Source organism: Vidua macroura, chromosome 3 (assembly GCF_024509145.1).
Source record: "Vidua macroura isolate BioBank_ID:100142 chromosome 3, ASM2450914v1, whole genome shotgun sequence".
Taxonomy (NCBI): Eukaryota; Metazoa; Chordata; class Aves; order Passeriformes; family Viduidae; genus Vidua; species Vidua macroura.
The window spans coordinates 99,709,930-99,729,534 of record NC_071573.1 but is presented as its reverse complement, the minus strand read 5'-3'; the positions used below and the strand labels follow the sequence as shown (position 1 = coordinate 99,729,534).

The window sequence follows — 19,605 nt, the reverse complement described above, 5'->3', positions numbered from 1 at the left end:
CACATTTAGTAAGCAAACTATCCAAGAAAACTGCCATATTCTATCTCATCTTTATAAAAATGCAATTCCATGAGGTCACAGTGTAGGAAACATGAGCTTAATTACAGTTCTGTGCCTGTGAATTCTCTGCATTATTTGAAGGGTAGGATTTCACAGCCCTGAGTATTAGTTGAAAAATCCATGCTACCAAGCAGAGTGCATTACAGAAAACATTTAAGTTTTCACACACAAATATACTGTTGTCTTATGAAAGGGAAGTATTAAGTTCAACAGAAGTCAGTTAGCTTTATACTTTTGTGTCTCTGTGTAGATATAATAAACATGCAATTCAAAGAGGATGCTTCACAGTTCACAATTTTCTTTGCCAAGTTAATTCTCTTCTGTGATAATTTTTTTCTTTCTTATCTGTGCTTGCATACTGTTTCACCACCAGTTTCAAATCCTAGTCCCAGTTTTCACATTCTGGTCCTTCACACCTTCTTCATCCTATTATTTGCTCATGCTTTTCCCTCCATGTGCTGCCTTTGTCTTTTGCTGTCTGCACATACCTTTCAATCAATGTTTTCTTATTTATTTCAGGGCCAATTCTAGTGAATTATTCCAATACCAGCATCCCCAACTTAACATTGTCCCATACTACATCTTACTTGCTCAAAACACTGCTGAAACAGATTATGGTCTACACCATGGTCTGGAAAGTCATCCCCGGGGATCCCACGTGCACATACTCAAGAAGTTGTGATTTTTACTTTGCTAAGATAACTTGATAAAAAATGATTAAAACCTCCATCTTTAATTATTCAAAGCACAGGGATGCTGGCTACTGCTAGCCAGCAGTCCCCACCTTGACTCAAGGCTGTGAGCTGGTTTGATGAATCTCACTTTGGAGAAATGGGCAGCATGGATACTGACCACATGTGGAGGTTTCAGGGCCCGGATAAATTCACTAGTTTGTTGATAATCTGTGTGAGCAGAGAAAGAAATGTAATCCACAGACATCTTCAGTGGGAGTTTTTGCCCTGACATAGTTGTGATCTCTTCAGGTTCAGACATGATGTGCTAGAAAATAAAAAGCACTTTAATTAAAAAAAGTAAAGCCTCCTATAGATGCCATATAACTAATACTTTACATTTCAAAAACCCATGAAATAATAGTGGCAACCATGTTAAATATGAAGCAGTGAAAAGAATCTCTCAAATTTCCCAGAACACACACATTGACACATGAAAAACACATGCTTGTACAACACACACCATTTCATCTTGTGCATCCTCAGCAGATCTGGAGGCTCATCCTTCCTCCAAATAAATCTCCGTAAATTGTATCAAAACAGTAACAAGTGTGCGATTTCTATCTCTAAATTATGCTGTAGTTGCCCTTAATTACTGTAGTTGCTGGAATTTGGAAGGATTTCATTCCCTACAGATGGTCAATGGCACAAGGTGCAAAAGGCAGTCTGGTCTCTGACATATAAAGAGTGTTAGACTTAATATCAATTTCTCTAGAATTAGGATTAGGGCTACCTTCTTGAAAAATTAAGCAATGAAGAGGTCTAAAGTACTAATCATTCTTTCTCATGACAAGACAACTGCCCCTAGAAAAGATTATTCTATATAACATCACTGGAAATGACCATATGCAAATTTTCTGTACTCTTCATTAGTATTAGCCAAAAGCAACCAGTTTTGACTACATACTCATACATACCCGACAACAATGTCAGTAAATCAAATAAAGACACTTCCTATTGACCAATTCTTTTAAAACCTAACATGAATGCTACCTGTTATTAGGAGGTTGTGGTGCACTAGCAACTCACCTTCGCAAGAGTTCCTTCAACGCAGTAGCCTGCAATAATGACTCCATTTCTCTTATCTGTGCACCAGCTCTCAAACAACTCCCTGGATAAGCCACTCTGCATCATACCTGGGGAAGCCATCACAACACTTGGGCCAATGTCATCAAAGTGATCCATACTCTAGAAAGACACAGTGAGAATACCAGTTATCACATCTCACTTAAACAAAGGACAGCCCAGCTGCACCCTTGAACAATATACAAGGGCTCTGTGTTCACAGACTATACCCCATCCTCACAAAAAGTGCCCTTTGCAGGAAAATTCATCTTACTGATACCCACAAAGAGTAAACTGCAAGTACAGGGATCTAGACTGGAAAAAATGTTGGGGCATAAACTTCCCTCAAACAGCCCTCTAAGCACTGGGACAGCAGATAACTCAGATATAAACCTGGACCTAATCAATCTATTAGGATATTAAGGATATTGATCGGCTCAGCTGATTAGAGCATCGTGCTAAAAACACATCAAGGTTATGGATTCAATCCCTGGAGGGGCCACTCACTTCAGAGTTGGACTCCATGATCCTTGTGCGTCCCTTCTAACTCAGAATATTCTGTGATATCAGGATATTAAACATGCAAACTATTCAACAAATATGAACTCTTCTGTCACATTCATCTTTTTGTAAGAATCTCAAACTTACCTTCAGATTACTAATATGCTTGAAAACAAAAGGATTGTTGATGTTAATTTGCTTGCGGATTTTGTCATTCATGGCATTGACGTATGTCTGATAAACTGCCATACATTTCTTTGCCAAAGAGGAGGCATAGTATATGGGGATATCATGGAGTTCAGGATGATTCTGCCAGTATTCATCTAAAAACACAAAACAAACAAAATAATAAAAAAGAACAAAACAAAAAAAAACCCAGCCACCAAACAACAAAACACAAAATTCCATCCACAGGATTATTTATAAAGTGTGTGCTTCTCAGAAACATTAGTAATTCTTGTAAAACAGATTTACCAGTGGGCTTTTTCATTTTTAGTACAGAAAATTACCATCACAGCCTCTTTGCTTTCACCTGCTTTTCTAAAACAATCACCAGCTAGAGCTATATACCACCAGTACAAACAAACAGGCAAACAACATGACAAAGGTGAACTTCAGATCCTTTTGGCAGGTCAAATTTCAATCAACCAGCACCTTCAGCTACAAGGTACAAAGTATACATGATACTACACTGCAGTAAGTCTACATTTATGACAACAGAAGTTTTATTACACCTCCACAATAAAGTTAAAATGTCCCTGTCAAATGTTAATCTAAGAGCCAGGGACATCTGCACACAGATTTGTTTGTGAGAATTCACTGTATGAACATTTTGTAAAATAAATCCATAGAGTTGAAGGTGAGAAGGAACCACTCAATTACCAAGCCTGGCTTTCTGTTTAGCACCAACAGTTATATTTTACAAGCCCAACTGGAACAAAACCAAGGGAAGAGCCTCCATTAACCACAACTTATTTTATCATTGATGACAAGAACCATGACCTTTCCTAAACACAAAGAAGAGATCTGAATGCAGCTGTACAAATGTAACTTATCCATTTTCCCTTTTGGATACATTTCCTCTAGTCTGAAAGATATCTATGTTGCACAATTGAGGCACAATCGTTCAAAAGTAGAGGTACACTTTTGGCTGTATTTGTGCATTTACAACGACATTACAATGTGCTTCTACCTAACATTTCTGATTTGCAGGCAAAGCTTCTCACAACATTTCAGAGAGGGTCCCTGCCATGGCTACCTTAATAAACGTAGGGGTAAGGTGGAAACAGCCAGTGAAAGATAACCAGTCACAAACTGAATTAATAATCATAATTGTCTACACCATAACACAGTATTTTATTTTTGTCATACGGTTACAGAAAAAAGAAAAATAAACACAGAAGCCTGCAGGCTCAACTGTGTAGGCACGTGAGATGCAATTGCATTTTCTACCTAATTAAGCATCCAATTGCTTGTCTAGCTTTCCTAGATATATTTTCAAGCTTATCTTTAGAAACTCACTTTCATATCTACACACAGCAAAGAGAGGCAAACAAATTACAACCTAATGGCCACACAAGGTCGAAAATGTTCAGTTTTTATGTTCTCTATAAATTAAAAAAACCCTTGCAATCAAGGATAAGTAGTAAATAATTCTACATCATCAAATACTACCCCATGCCTAGATCTGAATTTCTTGTTAACATTTGAATAGACTAGTATGACATTTTGAAAACAAACTAGTTTCTAATATTGAGCTAAACTGAAATGAAAAGTGAGAAAAATTTCAAGTAGTTTAGAGAACACTTCATATTCAACACCCCTAAATATATGCATTTTAAGCTTGAGATAGTTTTCTTTTGATCTTGCCAGCTTTTGAATGAGCAGAAAGATTAGTGAAAAAAATCACGTAACATAGTATAAATTAAATGTGCTGAAAGGAAGAAAAGAGGCCTGGGAATAATTTACTTAAAAGCTATTTTTTCTGAAGTACCTTGTAACAACTATCTATATACTTTATGTGAAGTAGCTTGTTATGTTCATGGGCAATTTACACTCACTTTTGTTCAAAAGCCTAATTTACTTTTCATTATTATTAGGACTTCAGAAGTGTTAGAAGTGTCTCCTATGGTCTTCTAAGTTTTCCTATAAAGAGTTCTTCATACAGGTTTGTAAATTAAAGTGTAAAAATAGCAGAACTTCGGAAGAAAATATACCCCTTTTTTTAACAGTACAGTTTAAGTAAAACAGTTGTTGTTTCCTGTTGTTGTTATTTTTCTATTTGTAATAATTGTCCCTAATTGCTGACATCCTGATTCAAAAAGATTCAAAAGCCACGCACATATTACCACTCTTCCTTTCTAGGTCTCCCATCCTACTTCACAAAGGAGAACTGCTGGTTGGTTTACTGGACCTTTTGCATTTGAACAAACATGCATTATATATTAAATTATCAGGTAAATAACACGCTGCAAAATGGCTGAAGAGTTGTTCGAGGAATTATGATATCTGAAAACATTCTAAATCCCTTTATGTGCCTTTCCATTAAGAGCAGCTGGGAAGGTACACACCTAAGATTAGGAGCAGCTCTTGAGCTCGACCCAGCGCAAACACAGGGATGAGACCTCGGCCCCCTCTGTTCACGATGTCGTGAACGGTGTTGCAGAACCTCGCCTCCCGCTCTTCCCTCTTCTCATGAATGTGAGTGCCATATGTGGATTCCTGCAAATGGAGAGACAGAGCACTGAAAGGGCTGACACAGAGAGTAATTACTAATCTTCTCTGAACCCAACAAAAAAAAGCAGATAAACATACTGGTGTTAACATGTTGGGGAGAGGAAGGAGACAGGTCAAAGAGTGGGAAAAGTTCCCCCAAGTTTCCAAAACCACCCCACCAAGGCAAATAACCAAAACTTCCCTCCTCCCAAATCCCTCCAGGCAATTTAGACAGACAGATCCTGTTGGCACTAAAGAAGTTAGAGCTATTAATTTCAATGCTTCTTTTAAGAGGTTTCAAATTTAACACACTTATTTTCCTAACTGGAAATGCTGCCAGAGCTTTGATGATCACACTGACAGGGCCCATAGTGGTACATGTGCCATGGTTTAACCCCAGACTTCAAATACAGGAATTACACAAAACACAAGATTTTGATGTGACTTCAAATTAGATTATCAGGACAGAAAACAGCTAGAAGGGACACAGTAAATAAAATAATTTTAAATGTTCTCAGTGTTGCTTCCAGCTAAAACTGTTACTTAGAAAGTTTCCCTTGAGCTTCTGTTTTCCAAACATGGATTCAGAATAATGTCACTCAGAAAACAAAACAAAAATATGGAATAACACTCAGGGCACCTCCACCGAGGACAAATTCTTAACATATCTGGAAGTAGGTTAGGATCTACTAAAAGAGACGTCTGGTTAAATTTGGGTTGGTGTAACACAAGCTGAAATCTAATAAATCTCCCATCTCAGGAAGGTCTGTCTAGAGCCTTAAGGAGATTCATCAGAAGAATTATAGAATTATAATTAGACTTTTCAATACAATGGGAAGCAGTGTCTGAGTTCTGAACACCCAAGTATTTTGGATATTTAACACAAGTCACTACTACTAAATCTCCACCATATTTGTCATTCCGTTTTGGCTTTAGTCAAGTCATGCCCCTAATCCATAATTAATCACTAACAGAAAGAAACAATTTCGCAAAACTTACAATTATAAGAATGTCAGGTTTAATATTGGGAATCTCAGCTGCCATCAGGTGTCTATCTTCCTGCCTTGAGAAATCACCTGTATATAACAGCTGTTGGAGACAAAGAGAAGCAGGTGCTCTGGTTACAGGTTCTACCAGTCAGCAGCCTTTAAAAGGCTGTGCAAATATGGTTTTAATGATTTTTTGATAAAAAGGTCAGCTGTACTTTAAATAAGACTCTTCTCATGTGAGCAGCGCTTACAATTTTAGGTCAACAGTACTACAAGTATTTAAATTTCAATAGTAAAGGTTTTTCAAGCAGTACCATCATTCAAAAAAAAAACAGGTAACCAACTATTAAGCTCTTATTTTTCATTTCAGATATCAAGGTGCCATTTTCAGCCTTCTGCATACTTGCACTGACCACAAAGAAGTAAAAATAGACATAACATAAAATACAGCAACTCCTATGAGGAAGTAAATCAAAGATCAAACTGCATTTTACATACCAGAATGAAAATATAATCCAATAAAATTATTAGAAATTCTTCTAATATTTTCTGATACTAAAAAAAAAAAAATCCTGTAATCTAAATGATTTTCCAAATGGAATAATTATGTTCCCCAATACACCAAGAAGTAATTTTTAATTGTTATTTATTTTTAATGGATTGTTAACTACAGGGTGGAATGCAACTCTCTGCGCCCAAATTGATGGTTTCAAAACTGATATTTTTTGATTTAACAATAATTCCAATGATGAAAATGTGAATAATATATAACATACAGTCAGTGACAGCAGACACCTGGTCTGCCAGGTAACCTACAGGGAATTAATTAAAATAGTGATATTTAAACCCAATCTATTTGAGTCTTGCATAGCAAGCGGAAAATTTTCTTCATCATGCCTCAATCAGAAAAGAAACCGAAAAAGACACAATAAGAGATCTAAATTTTATTGTGATCATTGTAAACTCAGTTCTCTTTCTAGGATTTTTTAAAAGTTAAAACTCATATAATTCTCAATCTTTATAAATCATGAACAAACTCCTACTGGGCAGCAAGCCTCAGAACCACCTTCTCTCTTCCCTCTTCAGGGCTGTGTAAAACTTTCCTTGGACAGTGATTATCCTGCTGAACTCCAAATCATGAAATGTGTTCCAAGTATCTGGTTTTGGCACAGTTCTGCCTGTGATTATATGATTTACTTAATCCCTCTGTGCCTAAAATTAATAATAATCTTGTTTCTTTTGGTACTTTAGCATAGGAGTGTTATAAGAAAAATGTAACTCACATACATTGACAAATGCCATTTAACAACTTGAGACAGGCAGAGCTGTAAATGAGAATTCCAGAGACAAACATCTGTTCACAGATTTTACTACAATGTAGCTTCTACACAACTCCCTCAGCTGCCACCTGCCTCTGATCAGCCCAGCAAGGGAAACTACATGTTTAGTGGTTCCAAGTCTGCATCATGTCTCAGACTCCCATATAACCCAAACATCTTACCTGATCTGTGTCACTTACCAGTTTTAATCAATGAGAAAATACATGTCCTAAGCCAAGGCCTCTCACCCTGACCTGAGTCCAAGTCTACTGGACAGCTCCAGCCACAGTGGTGGGGCATAACAGACAGTAATAATTAATGACTACATTAGCACTCAGGGTTGATTTCAACTTTTAAGAAAGACAAAATACCTTCACACCAGCTATTTCAATCATAAACATGGCTGCTCCCAGAACGTGGCCTGCATGGTAGCACCAGAATTTGATTCCTGCCACCTCTTTCACTTCATGGAAGTTGATGGTCTCAATCTTGTCCATGCTTTCTTCGAGGTCTGTTTCTGTGTACAGCATGTCATCCGCTGAGATGTTACTGGATACAAGTGAAATGGCTAAATATCAGCTCATCTGAACTGCTGGAAAAAACTTCCTGGGTATTCCCCACTGACCCATTTCCTTTCAGTGACACCACATCTCCTATGCTAGAAATCAAATCCAGCTACTCTAATGCAGCCCCTTGAGGAGAGTTACAGTATCTTTCTTTTAAAAGGCCATTCTAGAAGCATCTTTTCAGTTAAGAATCTGCTCTGTGTTTCTCAAAAGGTTCCCAGCCCTGGGCAGAGATCTGCAACTTAGCTTGTAACAGTTCTCAAAAACCACATGGATCCATGCTTTTCCTACCAGCCCAGAAGAAACAAATTAAAAGAGGACTGTTCATCGGGTTTCTGATCCAAGCTCAAAACAGCTGAGTTGAGATACACTCAGGACCATTGCAGTCACATGGAAATAATGTGTCAAGGCATGAAACACAAGAAAACAAAAACTGTAAGATAGAAAAAAAACCCCAACATATAAGTAACAGAGCCCCCTTTGTATATTCAATCTGTCCTTGTCTTGAAGAGTGAATTGTATCTTTAGGAGCTTAAAATTCATTACAAACTATCCATGAGATAGTAAAATGATTCATTACTTCTAATCTGGTTATACATAATGTTGCTACTTAAGACAACATCCAGGTTCATCCAGCTATTTTTGGTAGCTTCACTTCAAGTTTCCCATTGGAAAGGGAAATAATAGGTGAAATAATTCAGGAAGAGACAGCCCACAGGTTAGCTTACCTGACTTTAACGTAGTCTGAAAGAAGCCATCTGTAAATAGCTTTTGTGGCATGAGTCATAAATGTCCTTCCCTTAAAACTTGTTTTCTGTAAAAACCATGGCAAAGCCCCACAGTGATCTAAATGGAAGCTTAAAACAGACACACAAATCCAATTAATACATTCATATTAGACAACACTAATATATAATATGCATAATTCACGACTTTACTGGACTAACATGGTATCATGAAAATCCAGAAACAGAATTTTCAACCTTGCTGTTAACTGTGCTGGTCTATGTTCTGCAGACTGGTGAATAGAAACATGACCAAGAAAAGGTAATATTAATACAGGAAAATCTCCATTAATTGCCAAGGTGTTACATGTATAGGTATTAAAATGACCTTCTTTTTGTAATTTCCATAAAAATTTAGAGGGAGAAAAGGAACAGGAGCCAGGGACACTAAACAAAGATACATGAAAGCTAAAAACACAATCCTAATTTTGCATGTTGCACACCACAGAATAAAACATGATCTCTGAAAATTAAATTATTTGTTCACACTCTAGTTCGACCCATCTTAAGAAACTACTTTTGAAATACATGTAGAACAAACACATACCACAAAAGCTCAGGATTTTATGGAGAGCTTTTTATTACTGATTACATCATTTAGATAGAAATGGCTCTCCTTATCTCTCAGCCACTAAGCAATACATAAAACACATTCAAAGCTTGTGTAAGTCTCCAAGAACCTTTCCAATTCAAAGCAAATAGAGCAAAAAACACAACAATATTCTTCTGCAGTCTTTGTGTAGAAAACTTGCTCCATGAGCTATCACAATGGTGTTAAAGCAGGCCAGGCTGTAAAACAGGCAGACATCAGAGTGACCTCAGAAAAGAGCTGTAATGTCAAAAGTGAATGAACATCCTCAATATTCAGTCCTTAATTCTAAATGGAGATTCTTCAAACTTTTTTTTTAAAAACCTGGAAACTAGAATTTTCCCCTACCATCCAAATAACACCTATTTTTCAGCCTGTCTTAATAACCTACAAGTGAACACAGCTCAGACCATGACCTCAAGGTATTTGTGCTTTTAGGTGGCACTTACTGGCTAATGAGGAGAAGATCAATCTCAGCTGGATCTATCAAATCAATGTAAGGAAGAGCATCCATTCCTTCCAGCCCAGGATGGATTCCACAATCAAGCTAAAAAATGAAAGAAAGTTAAAGCTTCTAGCAGAACGTATAAAAAACCCTCTTCCATCTTGGTCTATGACATAGTTATTAGTGATTGGTAACTTTTAGCATCAAACAAAAAAAGTTTTTCTTCATTAAACATTGCTTTTAACACTGGATTTCAAGCAGAATAGCTTAGGTTGGAAGCACATACATTCTCTACAGGGATATGGTTTTATTTTACAGCACAGGCTCTGTGATGCCTAATATCATACATGCTCCAGAAGGCTACAAAATGTGCCTTTTCTAGCACTGTCTGACTTCAGTGCAGAGGCTGAATTTAACCTGCAACATTTCAGATAACTTTGGTGATCTGACGTAGCACACTGAGAGGGCATACAAACATATCCATGCGATAATTACCATTATTTTTCTTCCTTTAAACTCCAGAATGATGCATGACCTTCCTACTTCTTGGCCAGCACCTCTGCAAAGGGACAGCAAAGTCATGAGGACTGAAACAACCCACACCACACAGACGTAACTACACTGGATGCCTTTACTGGGGTTATTTTTCTGTGTAGAAATAACAACTGCACGGCCCTTTTAAGCTCATTTATGCAAAGTACCTGAACAGCTGTACTTATCCCAAAGGCAGTGAGGCCCTACGTAACACAGCAGAAATAAAAACAACCCGTTTGAGGAAATTATTTTGGCCTCTTTTGTTTTTTACTGAGCACTCGTCTCAAACTATTGACACGCATAATTAAAGTTCACCTAAGTAACAAATCGGGCCGAATAAGCCTGGAGTAGCACCTTCAAGCTGTCCCAAAAACAACGTTTGTGGGAACGCTACCACAAACACCCTCAGCCGGCAGCAGCACCTTTACCAGGGCAAGAGGCGGCTCCCACGGGCGCTGCCCCGGCCCCGGCCCGGCCCCCCGCGCCCCCCGGCCCGCGGCTCCCCCGGGCGCTCACAGGGGCCGGATGAGCAGCTGGTCGCTCTCCTCGGCCGGGATCAGCGCCTCGGCTTTGCGCTTGGCCGCCATCGCGCCGCGCTCCCGCCGCCTTCCGCCTTCCGCCGCCGCGCCTGCGCCCGCCCCGCGCGACCCGGAACGGCATCCGCGGCGGCAGCGGCAGCGGGAACGACATCGGGAGCGGGAGCGGGAGCGGGAGCGGGAGCCAGCGGGGCCCGGCGCGCCCGGTGAGCAGCGCCCACATCGCTCTGTCACTTGCCGGGTTACCGGCCGGGGACGGAGGGAGGAACGGGGAGAGAAGCAAAGGCGGGATGCGGTGCTGCCCTGTCCGGCTTCTCGGGCCGCTCCCTGCACCTGCAGGGGCAGACGTGCCCCGCGGAAAGCCCGGGAGCTGCTGAGGGCCCGCGTAATGCAGCGGCTCGCCCGTGGAGCAGCGGGCGCGGAGCCTCCTCGGAGGCCGCCGCTGAGCCGGCAGACGAGCTCCCGGAGCGGCCGCAGGCGCTGTGCGGGAGGCGCTGGCACATCCGTGCTGGAAGCTGCGGCGGCCGGGGCTCGGGGGTGTGCTGGACACCGCCCTGCCCTGCGCACCGCTGGTTGCCGAGAGCGGCTTTTAGTCCGCAAGGGACCCAGTGTTCGCGTAGTGACGGAACAGCGGCGGCCTAGGGACTGTGACCCATCGCGGCATCGCACGTCTAAGCTCTGCCTTGTGCTTCTTTCATTATTTTCTGCAGCGTGAGCCGTCTTCCGTAGGTTGTCATCATCCATTGTCCTCTTTCTTCCACCTGCTCAAGGTTTCTGAAGTTTTGTAATGAAAATAATTCATCTCTGAAGCTGAGAAATAGGGTTTCAGAGAAATAGGGAGCCAGCATCCTGTTCCTTGACAGTGGCCAGTCAAAGTTGAAGTGAAGCAAGGTATTAGTAAGGCAGGCACAGGAAAAAAACGTTCTGAAATCCTCTCAGAACTCCTAGGAACTCAGTTCTAATGCAGTAAATGTACCACGCATTTTGCTTAATTTTCAGGAATATTTAAGTGGTATGAGTATTCCAGTCAGTAGTTCTTCAGAAGTAGGTTGGGGCTGGGATTCAGGGGTTTTTTTTTGGTGGTTTTTTTGTTTGGTTATGGAAGGAGGAGTGTTTAGTTGGGCGGTGTGGGGGAATAGATTTTGCTTTTTATTTTGTTTTACTGGAAACACAGTCATTGGAGCAGGGAATGTGTTGTATGCACTTTGTACGTAACTTAGGTTGTACTCACAAATAAAAATCACCTAATACATTTAGGTGGGAGTAAATTTTAAATTTTACCTTGTTTCTAAATCTATCTATGCATTAGAAACTGACCTTTGCAACACTGTGTAAACTAGGTAGTAGCCTTTTTTGACAATTCAGAAGGATAGGGAAGTTTTAGCAGAGAGCCTGAGGAGCTTTCCCCAGTCAGACATGAAGAGCCCCAGAGTAAAATTCCTACGTTCATTCACAGAGTCCTGTGCAGCTTTCCACTTTTGGTCCCCTTTGGACACAGTCACTGGTATTTGCCTGGTGATATGATGATATGACAGGCTTTAATTTTTATTTTTTCTACTTAGAAGATCTTCTTTGATCCAATTATGAAAAAATGTTTAGAAAAGGAAAAAAGCGACACAGCAGCAGCAGCTCACAAAGCAGTGAAATCAGCACTAAAAGCAAGGTAAGCTGTTGGATGTGGTGTCTATTCTCTTTGTGAAGGACTTGGGTTTGTTACAAGTTAACAGTTCAGTGGTTTACTTGCACTGATGGTAGGATGTGATTTCCGTAAAATGCCATGTTCCACAAAGAGAACTTTCTACTTCCATTCCTCAGATTGTGTTATGGAAGTTGAAAGTACCTATCAGTCATAAAGCCCATGTATTCTGAGCTGAATACTCAGTCACTTCCATGGTGAATTACACAAACACAAGATTTTCTCGCAGCACATAAGAAAGGTTTGAAGGAAAAATTAGTACATTTGTTCTTAAATTTTGTCTTTAAGGACAGTGTCTGGTGCTAGGTACCAAGAATGAGTTTTTTCTTCAGTACTTTTTGGTTTCTCAGTATCTCTAAAAGCATTCTTAATTTTGAATAATGTGTTAGTTTTGTCTGATTGGTTTTAGAATGATCACTTGAATATTCTGGATTTCCCAAGGTACTGTTTCTTTTCCCCTCCACTGCTATGTTATTTTAAGTATTGGTGACAAGCATGTAGTTGTCAATTTCTTCATGTAAAATTGCAGTACCAGAAAAATTTGAACATAACCCTAAGGTTTATTTTTCCTTTTTCTCTGGACATAACCTTAAGGTTCATTTTCTCTTCTTCTATCATTTCCTCCTTCTTTCAAAATATCTGTGGACTTCTCAAGGGTTCCTGATGAACTTTTACCAGTCCAATCTGCACTGAAGCAGAAAGATAGCTTCAAGAAAGAAACGGGTGGTACTGCTTTTTCCTCCCCATTTTCCAATGCTGCTGAAGTAACTAGAACATAAACTGTAGGTTTGTTTGTTTGTTTTTTTAAGAGCTGAGGCAGGACATCTAGAAGTGAATTGTTAACACATTCTCAGTAACTTTCTGATGATGATAATTTTTTTTCTTAGTCTGTAGATTCCAGTCTTGGGGGACTTTCCAGATCTAGTACTGTGGCCAGCCTAGATACAGACTCCACAAAAAGTTCAGGTATGTAGTCATAGCTTGAGCAGGTATGGATGGAGCAGGATTAACTTTCTGTCTTTGTATAAAACAGTAGAAAATGGAAAAGCTTAAGATAGGTATTTTCAGTAATACTGAGTGAATCTGTTAGGTAGCCTGGTGACTAATGCAGGCACAGCCCTAGGCCTCTAAGTATTATTAATGATTCATCTAGGATTAAGTCACTGTTTTCAAAGTAAAGGGTCTGAGGAAGAAGAACTTAGTTGTGCTACCAGTCTATTACCAGCACAAATTGTGTACAGCTTTTCAGATGGCTGTTTTCTGCTTTTCTAAGTTTACATTTGCACCAAAATAATGGAAATAAGATTTGATTTTACTTGTTTTTAGTCACCAGTGTATCACTGTTGGACCAAACAGTTAATTTGAAACAAATAGACCTCAAAAAGTAGAACCAGTTTTTTTTTGTTTTCTGATTCAAGGTTGTTAACTCCAGATATGAATTGGCATAAACAGTGCTGTATCATGGATCCATATGAAACTGTTGCCTTTACCAAGGGTCTGTACTAAATCAACCCAGTACAGTTCATTAAAGAGGAGTTAATATCCTGTGATAAGTGTTTGATGAAAGTCTGCAAAATTAGGGAATTTATTATGTTAGCCCTGTCAACAGCAATTAGAGTAGTATTGCAGTTCTGGAAGTCTTCAGAATGGCTTTGTTTTCCTTTGTTGCAGGACAAAGCAATACTAATTCTGATACATGTGCAGAATTCAGAGTTAAATATGTTGGTGCCATTGAAAAATTGAAATACAATGAGAGCAAAAGTCTTGAAGGGCCACTGGACTTGATAAATTACATAGATGTTGCACAGGTAAGTGGGTTACAAAAGGCAATACCAACAAAGTCAAAAAACATCTTAAACTTAGGTGTGCTTTTATTTATTTATTCTGTGGTTTGACATCTGTAAATTTTAGACTTACTTGAAGAAAGTGGCATACTTAACTATTAACCTGTTAATCTCAAAAGCCATCACAGTTCTGTAATTTTAGGTGACTGAAGAAGATGCACCCAGAGAGCCATTCTGCAGAAGCAGGCTCAAAGCCAAGGCCCTTTTCATGAGTCCATATTGAACAAGTCCCATCTGAAAGCTGTTACATTGCCTCCAGCACGATTAGGATTAGTATCCAGGAAGGAATATCTCCCCAGATTCTTCAGTATTGTAGAAGTTTTCCCACAGAGGAAGGTGTCAACTTTCTGCAAGTTTCATCACTCATGAACCTGTGACCAAAGAACCTGAATAATATTTGGGTCATCTTTGCCAAACTTACTTGCTTGTACTTACTTTTGTACTGAAAGCCATAACTGGTTGTTCTCATTAGGTAGCTGATTATATATTTTTAAAAGCACAGAATGTCTGTGCAGCAACTTGCCATTTCTGAATATGTGCTAAAACTGTTTTTGCAGCCAAACAGTGAAAGTGCTGCCAGTGGAACATGAATCACCTTGGGTCAGTGCAGCATGATAGGCCATGCATGATTTTTCAGCCAACCTGATTTGACCACAGGGCCGGACTTTCACCTGAAATGATAAATTCCTTTCTGGAACCATGTGATACTTAGAGTAGAATAGAGCAGAATGGAATAGAATGTTTCTTCTGGAAGGGACCCACGGTGACCATCAGTCCAAACTGCCTGACCACTTCAGGGCTGACAAACAAATGTGTTGTAAAGAGCATTGTCTAAGTGCCTCTTAAACACTTGACAGGTTTGGGGCATCAACCACCTTTCTAGGAAGCCTGTTCAAGTGTCTGGTCACCCTGTCAGTAAAGAAATGCCTCCTAATGTCCAGTCTCCCCTGAATGTATTTCACATAACATTAAGCGACTGGGCGAGTGCTGGGCAGACCCAACAGAGCAGGATCTGAGCAGGGTTTGTGGTGCTGCTGACCGAGTGGACCCAAGTACACATAAATGTGTTTTCTGTTATATATCTTCACTGTTCATGTTCTTCTGTCTGCACTAAAGGCTTTTGTTTGTTTCCCTCCAAAGCAAGATGGAAAGTTACCTTTTGTTCCAGGTGAAGAGGAGTTTATTATGGGAGTTTCCAAATACGGCATTAAAGTTTCCACATCTGATCAGTATGTAAGTGCTGCACCCAACTTGTCTTTCTGATGAGAGTTGAAAAGTGCTTTCATTTATTTCTCTGGTAGATGATCTGTGTGACCAAAATGTCATTTCTGGCTTTGAGCAGAAATGAAACAAACAAGCTCTCCCAGCAGCACTGCTTCATGTCATATCTCCACAGGCTGTGTTTTCCTGGATTTATGACAAAAAGCTGTTCCTTTTGAGATAGAGCACCAGACAAAAGGCAAGCAAGTCTTTGGTAATACTCTTTGGGCGCCATTATATAATGGGGGAATGTAGTGTGACTGTGGTGGCCAAAACCATAGGTTCCTCAGCCCAAGTTAGTAAGGCAGTTCCTCTTGGTGTTTCTGTGAAGAGGGAAAAACAAAGGATGGGGTTTTCTAAGAATACCTGCGTTGCCCAGCTCTTTAAGTTCCATCCTTGCACTCCTAATTCAAGAGTTAGAGTTCACTTCAGCATTAAAGCTTCATGATTCCACTTTATTGATCAAGCCTACTTTTTGTTTGCATCATTTCCTACACGTAGTTTATTTTAGTTTATTTTCCTACTCCAAGTAGCTTCTTTGCTAAAAATAAAAGTCCGGTCTCTTCCCCAGGGCCCTCCAGTTGCCTTTGTGTAGCTTTGTGTTGCAGCCATGTGGTTTCCTTCTGGTTGCCCTCAGAGCCCCAGATACCATAAATACTTGGCCTTATGAAGCCTTGACCCATCAACAACCCAGCAATGCCTGTTCATGAAAGCTTCAAGTATGAGCACGGAGAATAGCATTGCTTAATAGTCGAATGCTCTGAAGAGAGCCAAAAAGTTTCCTTTGGTCCCTTCAGAAAATAAAACACTTGTTACTAAAGCCTGGGAGGAAGGGTAGTACTTGTTATTCAGACTTTGAATTCTTTTGAATTCTGTTTTTGCTCTCCTAAATTCTTAATTCTCATTAAAAACATAGGTTACACTATTATTTAAATTCCTTTGTGCTTTGATAAAGATCAAATAGATAATTTAAGACTTTCATCCATCACTTTTCTGTCTTCAAGTTGCAAGCACGCACAAGCAGATAAAGCCTTTTGTGGTTAAACTAGCTTGCACTGACAATTTATTGCATTGCATTGTGTCCCAAATTCTGGCTTTTTGCATCTCTGTCACTGTAGGCATTTAATTTGTCCTTCAGAGTGTTAGTTCACCAAATTATTTTCACAAAGTTCCAAGATACTGAAAGGATGGGAAGAAATTAATTTATAAGGAGACTGTACTCAAAAGAATTCTATCATCCCTCTTTTAGTGATAATCCACATACATATTAGCACTGTAGCAAATTCCAAGCAACCCTTGAGAATTACCAGTAATTTGATGAACAGTCTTGGCATCTTTCTTACAGAGATGGGAGGGTGGATGCAGTAAGTTCTAGGCAGGCTCCAGCTGCCCTGAGCGTGGTGTGATATTGCTGATGGTGAGAGCAATGTGAGCAATGAGATGTGTGAGCTTCAGGATGGAGATGTTTTTCAGCAAGGTGACCTTAGGGCTGTGGTGGAGGTCCTATTTTTACTCACTGCCCATTTTTACAGCTTCTCTATCAAAGTGGGCATTTCTTTAGACCCTTCAGCTGACGGAGACAGGTGTTTGATGCCATGAACACAGAAACAGTGCTGTCTAGAATTTCTAAGACCTTGGAGATGGTATGACTGGAAGAGACCAGATGAGTATGATCAGAGGGCAGGATGGCTGGAGAAGAAAGGCTTTGTGTAGGGTGCAGCTGCAGAGACCTTGTACTGGGTGTCTTCTACCAATCCTCTGGAATTGGCCAAAATCAGAAGTGTTGGGACTATGGTGGAAATCTGCAACTCTGATGGAGAGCAGAATTCTGCCAGATGAGATCTGTAGAAGAGTCAGGACACATTTTGTGGTTTAGGTCACAAACAGCCTAGCTACAGCCACATGGCTACTGCCCCCCAAAGGAACTGACCTTGTCTATACTCTCTTCTGGGAACAGTTTCCTGTGTGTATCCTTCCCAAGACTGAGACGAGATTATCTGGAAAAATACTAGGAAAGTAAGCAGTTGTTTTAAGTTACCTCTGTACCAGAAGGACAGAGTGTCCCACCTGTCACAGAGGCTCAGTGAGGGTTGGTGGGAAGCAAATGTGCGTTTTCAGATTATGGCCAGGAATGTCACCATAGAATCATGGGAGGGGCTGAGTTGGAAGGGATCTGAAAGATCCTCCAGTTCCACCCCCCTGCCATGGGGACACCTCCCACTAGAGCCAGTTGCTCAAAGCCCCCTCTAACCGGACCTCGTCAACTTCCAGGGATTGGGCATCCACAACTTCTCCGAGCAACGTGTTCCAGTGCCTCACCACTCCCACAGTAAAGAATTTCTTACCTTAAATTCAATAACCTACTATAAACGTACTCTTTCAGTTTAAAGCCATTCTAATCCCCTTTTTGTTACTACATGTCCCTGTAAAAAGTCCCTTTCCTGCTCTCTTGCAGACCCTCTTCAGGTACTGGAAGGTGCCCCAAAGTCTCCCCAGGAGCTTTCTCTTCTCCAGGTTGAACAACTCTCAATTGAATGCACTTCTAAAGTAGAAGCAAAAGTTAAAGCTAAACTTGTGCTTAACCACCACTTTTTAAAATCACTTGAGAGACTAAACTCTCAAGTAAAAAAAAAAAAAATTACCAAGGAAAGCTTTTCTCCTTTAAATAAATCTAAAGTATTCTTTTGTAACTAAGAATAAAAAAGTGGAAAACTGAAATATCTGTTGCACTGTTCCAGAGTAACTTTAATTTGCTGTGTGCTTTCAGGATGTGTTACATAGGCATGCTCTCTATTTGATTGTAAGGATGGTGTGCTATGACGATGGTCTGGGAGCAGGAAAAAGTTTACTGGCTTTGAAGACAACAGATGCAGCCTCTGAAGAATGCAGCCTCTGGGTATATCAGTGCAATAGTTTGGTAAGAGTTTATGCTTTCAGTATTTAAATAAGGTAAAGGGAGATTCTAAAACCCAAGGCCCTTGTGAAGGCTTTTTGACAGAAGGAGGATTGCTTAATTTAAAAAAAAAAAAAAAGGTATAAATGTGTGCTGGCTGAGAAGGGGAAAACAGCCCTGCTGTCTACATTGGATCAGCTTTGAGGAAAACACCTACATTCCCTAAAACTGCCAGTGACTGAACTCACCTGAGAAAGTTCTGTCCAGTCTAAAGGGTGCTATGGCAGCACCTATCAACAATCTCCACTTGTATTTCCAAAGACAAAAACCTCTTAATATATGGAGCAGGAAGGGATGGAGTAACAATTCTGGTAATAGAGCATGCAGCCATATTTGTAATAAGGAAAGTGATCCCTTCTTTTGAGTAGGAGAATTCATTGTCAGGATGCTCTGATGACACAGACCCTTGGCTGGCAGCACTGGGGGAACACAAAAAATGAGGTTCTGAATGCTGGTGCCGTGCTATGCTGACAGCCAGCAACTCTGAGTTGGTTCAAAAGAGCTTGTGCAAGACAGCTTCTACATACCATTGCAGGCCAGACAGATGAAATCTGGTCTCACAAAGCAAAACAAAGGACACATACTGCTTTAAATGAGTTTTGAGAAGTTTAGAAGTTCTTCAGAAAGTATTAATGTGTGTGTTTGGGTGTTTTAGGAACAAGCACAAGCCATTTGCAAAGTGTTGTCTACAGCCTTTGATTCAGTTTTAATGTCGGAGAAGTCCTGATTTCCTGCGGCAGCAGTGTTCGTGTGGGAGGCACTGGGGCTCCTCGTGGCACCACGGACAGCTTGGAGCCACACACAGTCCTAGGAAAGACTTACTGTGCGAAGAAGAGCCACACAACCTTGCACATGGTACTCTGGCATTCCCCAAACATGACTTGAAGAGTCCATCTTCAGTGTCTGGGACATTACAGAATTTTATATTTAACACAATTTCTCTTTTTCCCAGATCATGTTTTCTATGTTAATGTCAATACTGCAGAAATGTAAAATAAAACTGACACTTGCTTCTAA

At 40.1% G+C, this 19,605-nt stretch overlaps 2 protein-coding genes across 8 annotated transcripts in view; one reads left to right on the top strand and one right to left on the bottom strand.

Moving 5' to 3' along the window:
- The window catches only part of CPSF3 (cleavage and polyadenylation specific factor 3), a 19,479-nt gene extending 8,490 nt beyond the window's left edge, over positions 1-10,989 (bottom strand). The window contains 11 exon segments of the mRNA XM_053974801.1: positions 913-1,059; positions 1,821-1,979; positions 2,505-2,680; positions 4,928-5,078; positions 6,072-6,161; positions 7,752-7,929; positions 8,675-8,803; positions 9,770-9,867; positions 10,261-10,324; positions 10,816-10,934; positions 10,936-10,989. Coding sequence (XP_053830776.1) covers positions 913-1,059; positions 1,821-1,979; positions 2,505-2,680; positions 4,928-5,078; positions 6,072-6,161; positions 7,752-7,929; positions 8,675-8,803; positions 9,770-9,867; positions 10,261-10,324; positions 10,816-10,934; positions 10,936-10,989 — 1,365 coding nt within the window.
- Positions 10,952-19,605, top strand: ITGB1BP1 (integrin subunit beta 1 binding protein 1). Of its 7 annotated transcripts, none has more exons than XM_053974807.1 (7): positions 10,952-11,041; positions 12,398-12,498; positions 13,419-13,497; positions 14,203-14,339; positions 15,544-15,608; positions 18,441-18,552; positions 19,244-19,605. In XM_053974807.1, exons 2-7 carry the CDS (start codon positions 12,427-12,429, stop codon positions 19,313-19,315), a joined length of 537 nt encoding a protein of 178 aa, XP_053830782.1. In that variant the 5' UTR covers positions 10,952-11,041; positions 12,398-12,426; the 3' UTR covers positions 19,316-19,605. The 7 variants fall into 7 exon arrangements, with proteins under 7 accessions (XP_053830782.1, XP_053830777.1, XP_053830783.1 ...); XM_053974802.1 differs by having other exon boundaries at positions 15,516-15,608; positions 18,403-18,552; XM_053974804.1 differs by having other exon boundaries at positions 10,962-11,041; positions 12,401-12,498; positions 15,516-15,608; positions 18,403-18,552.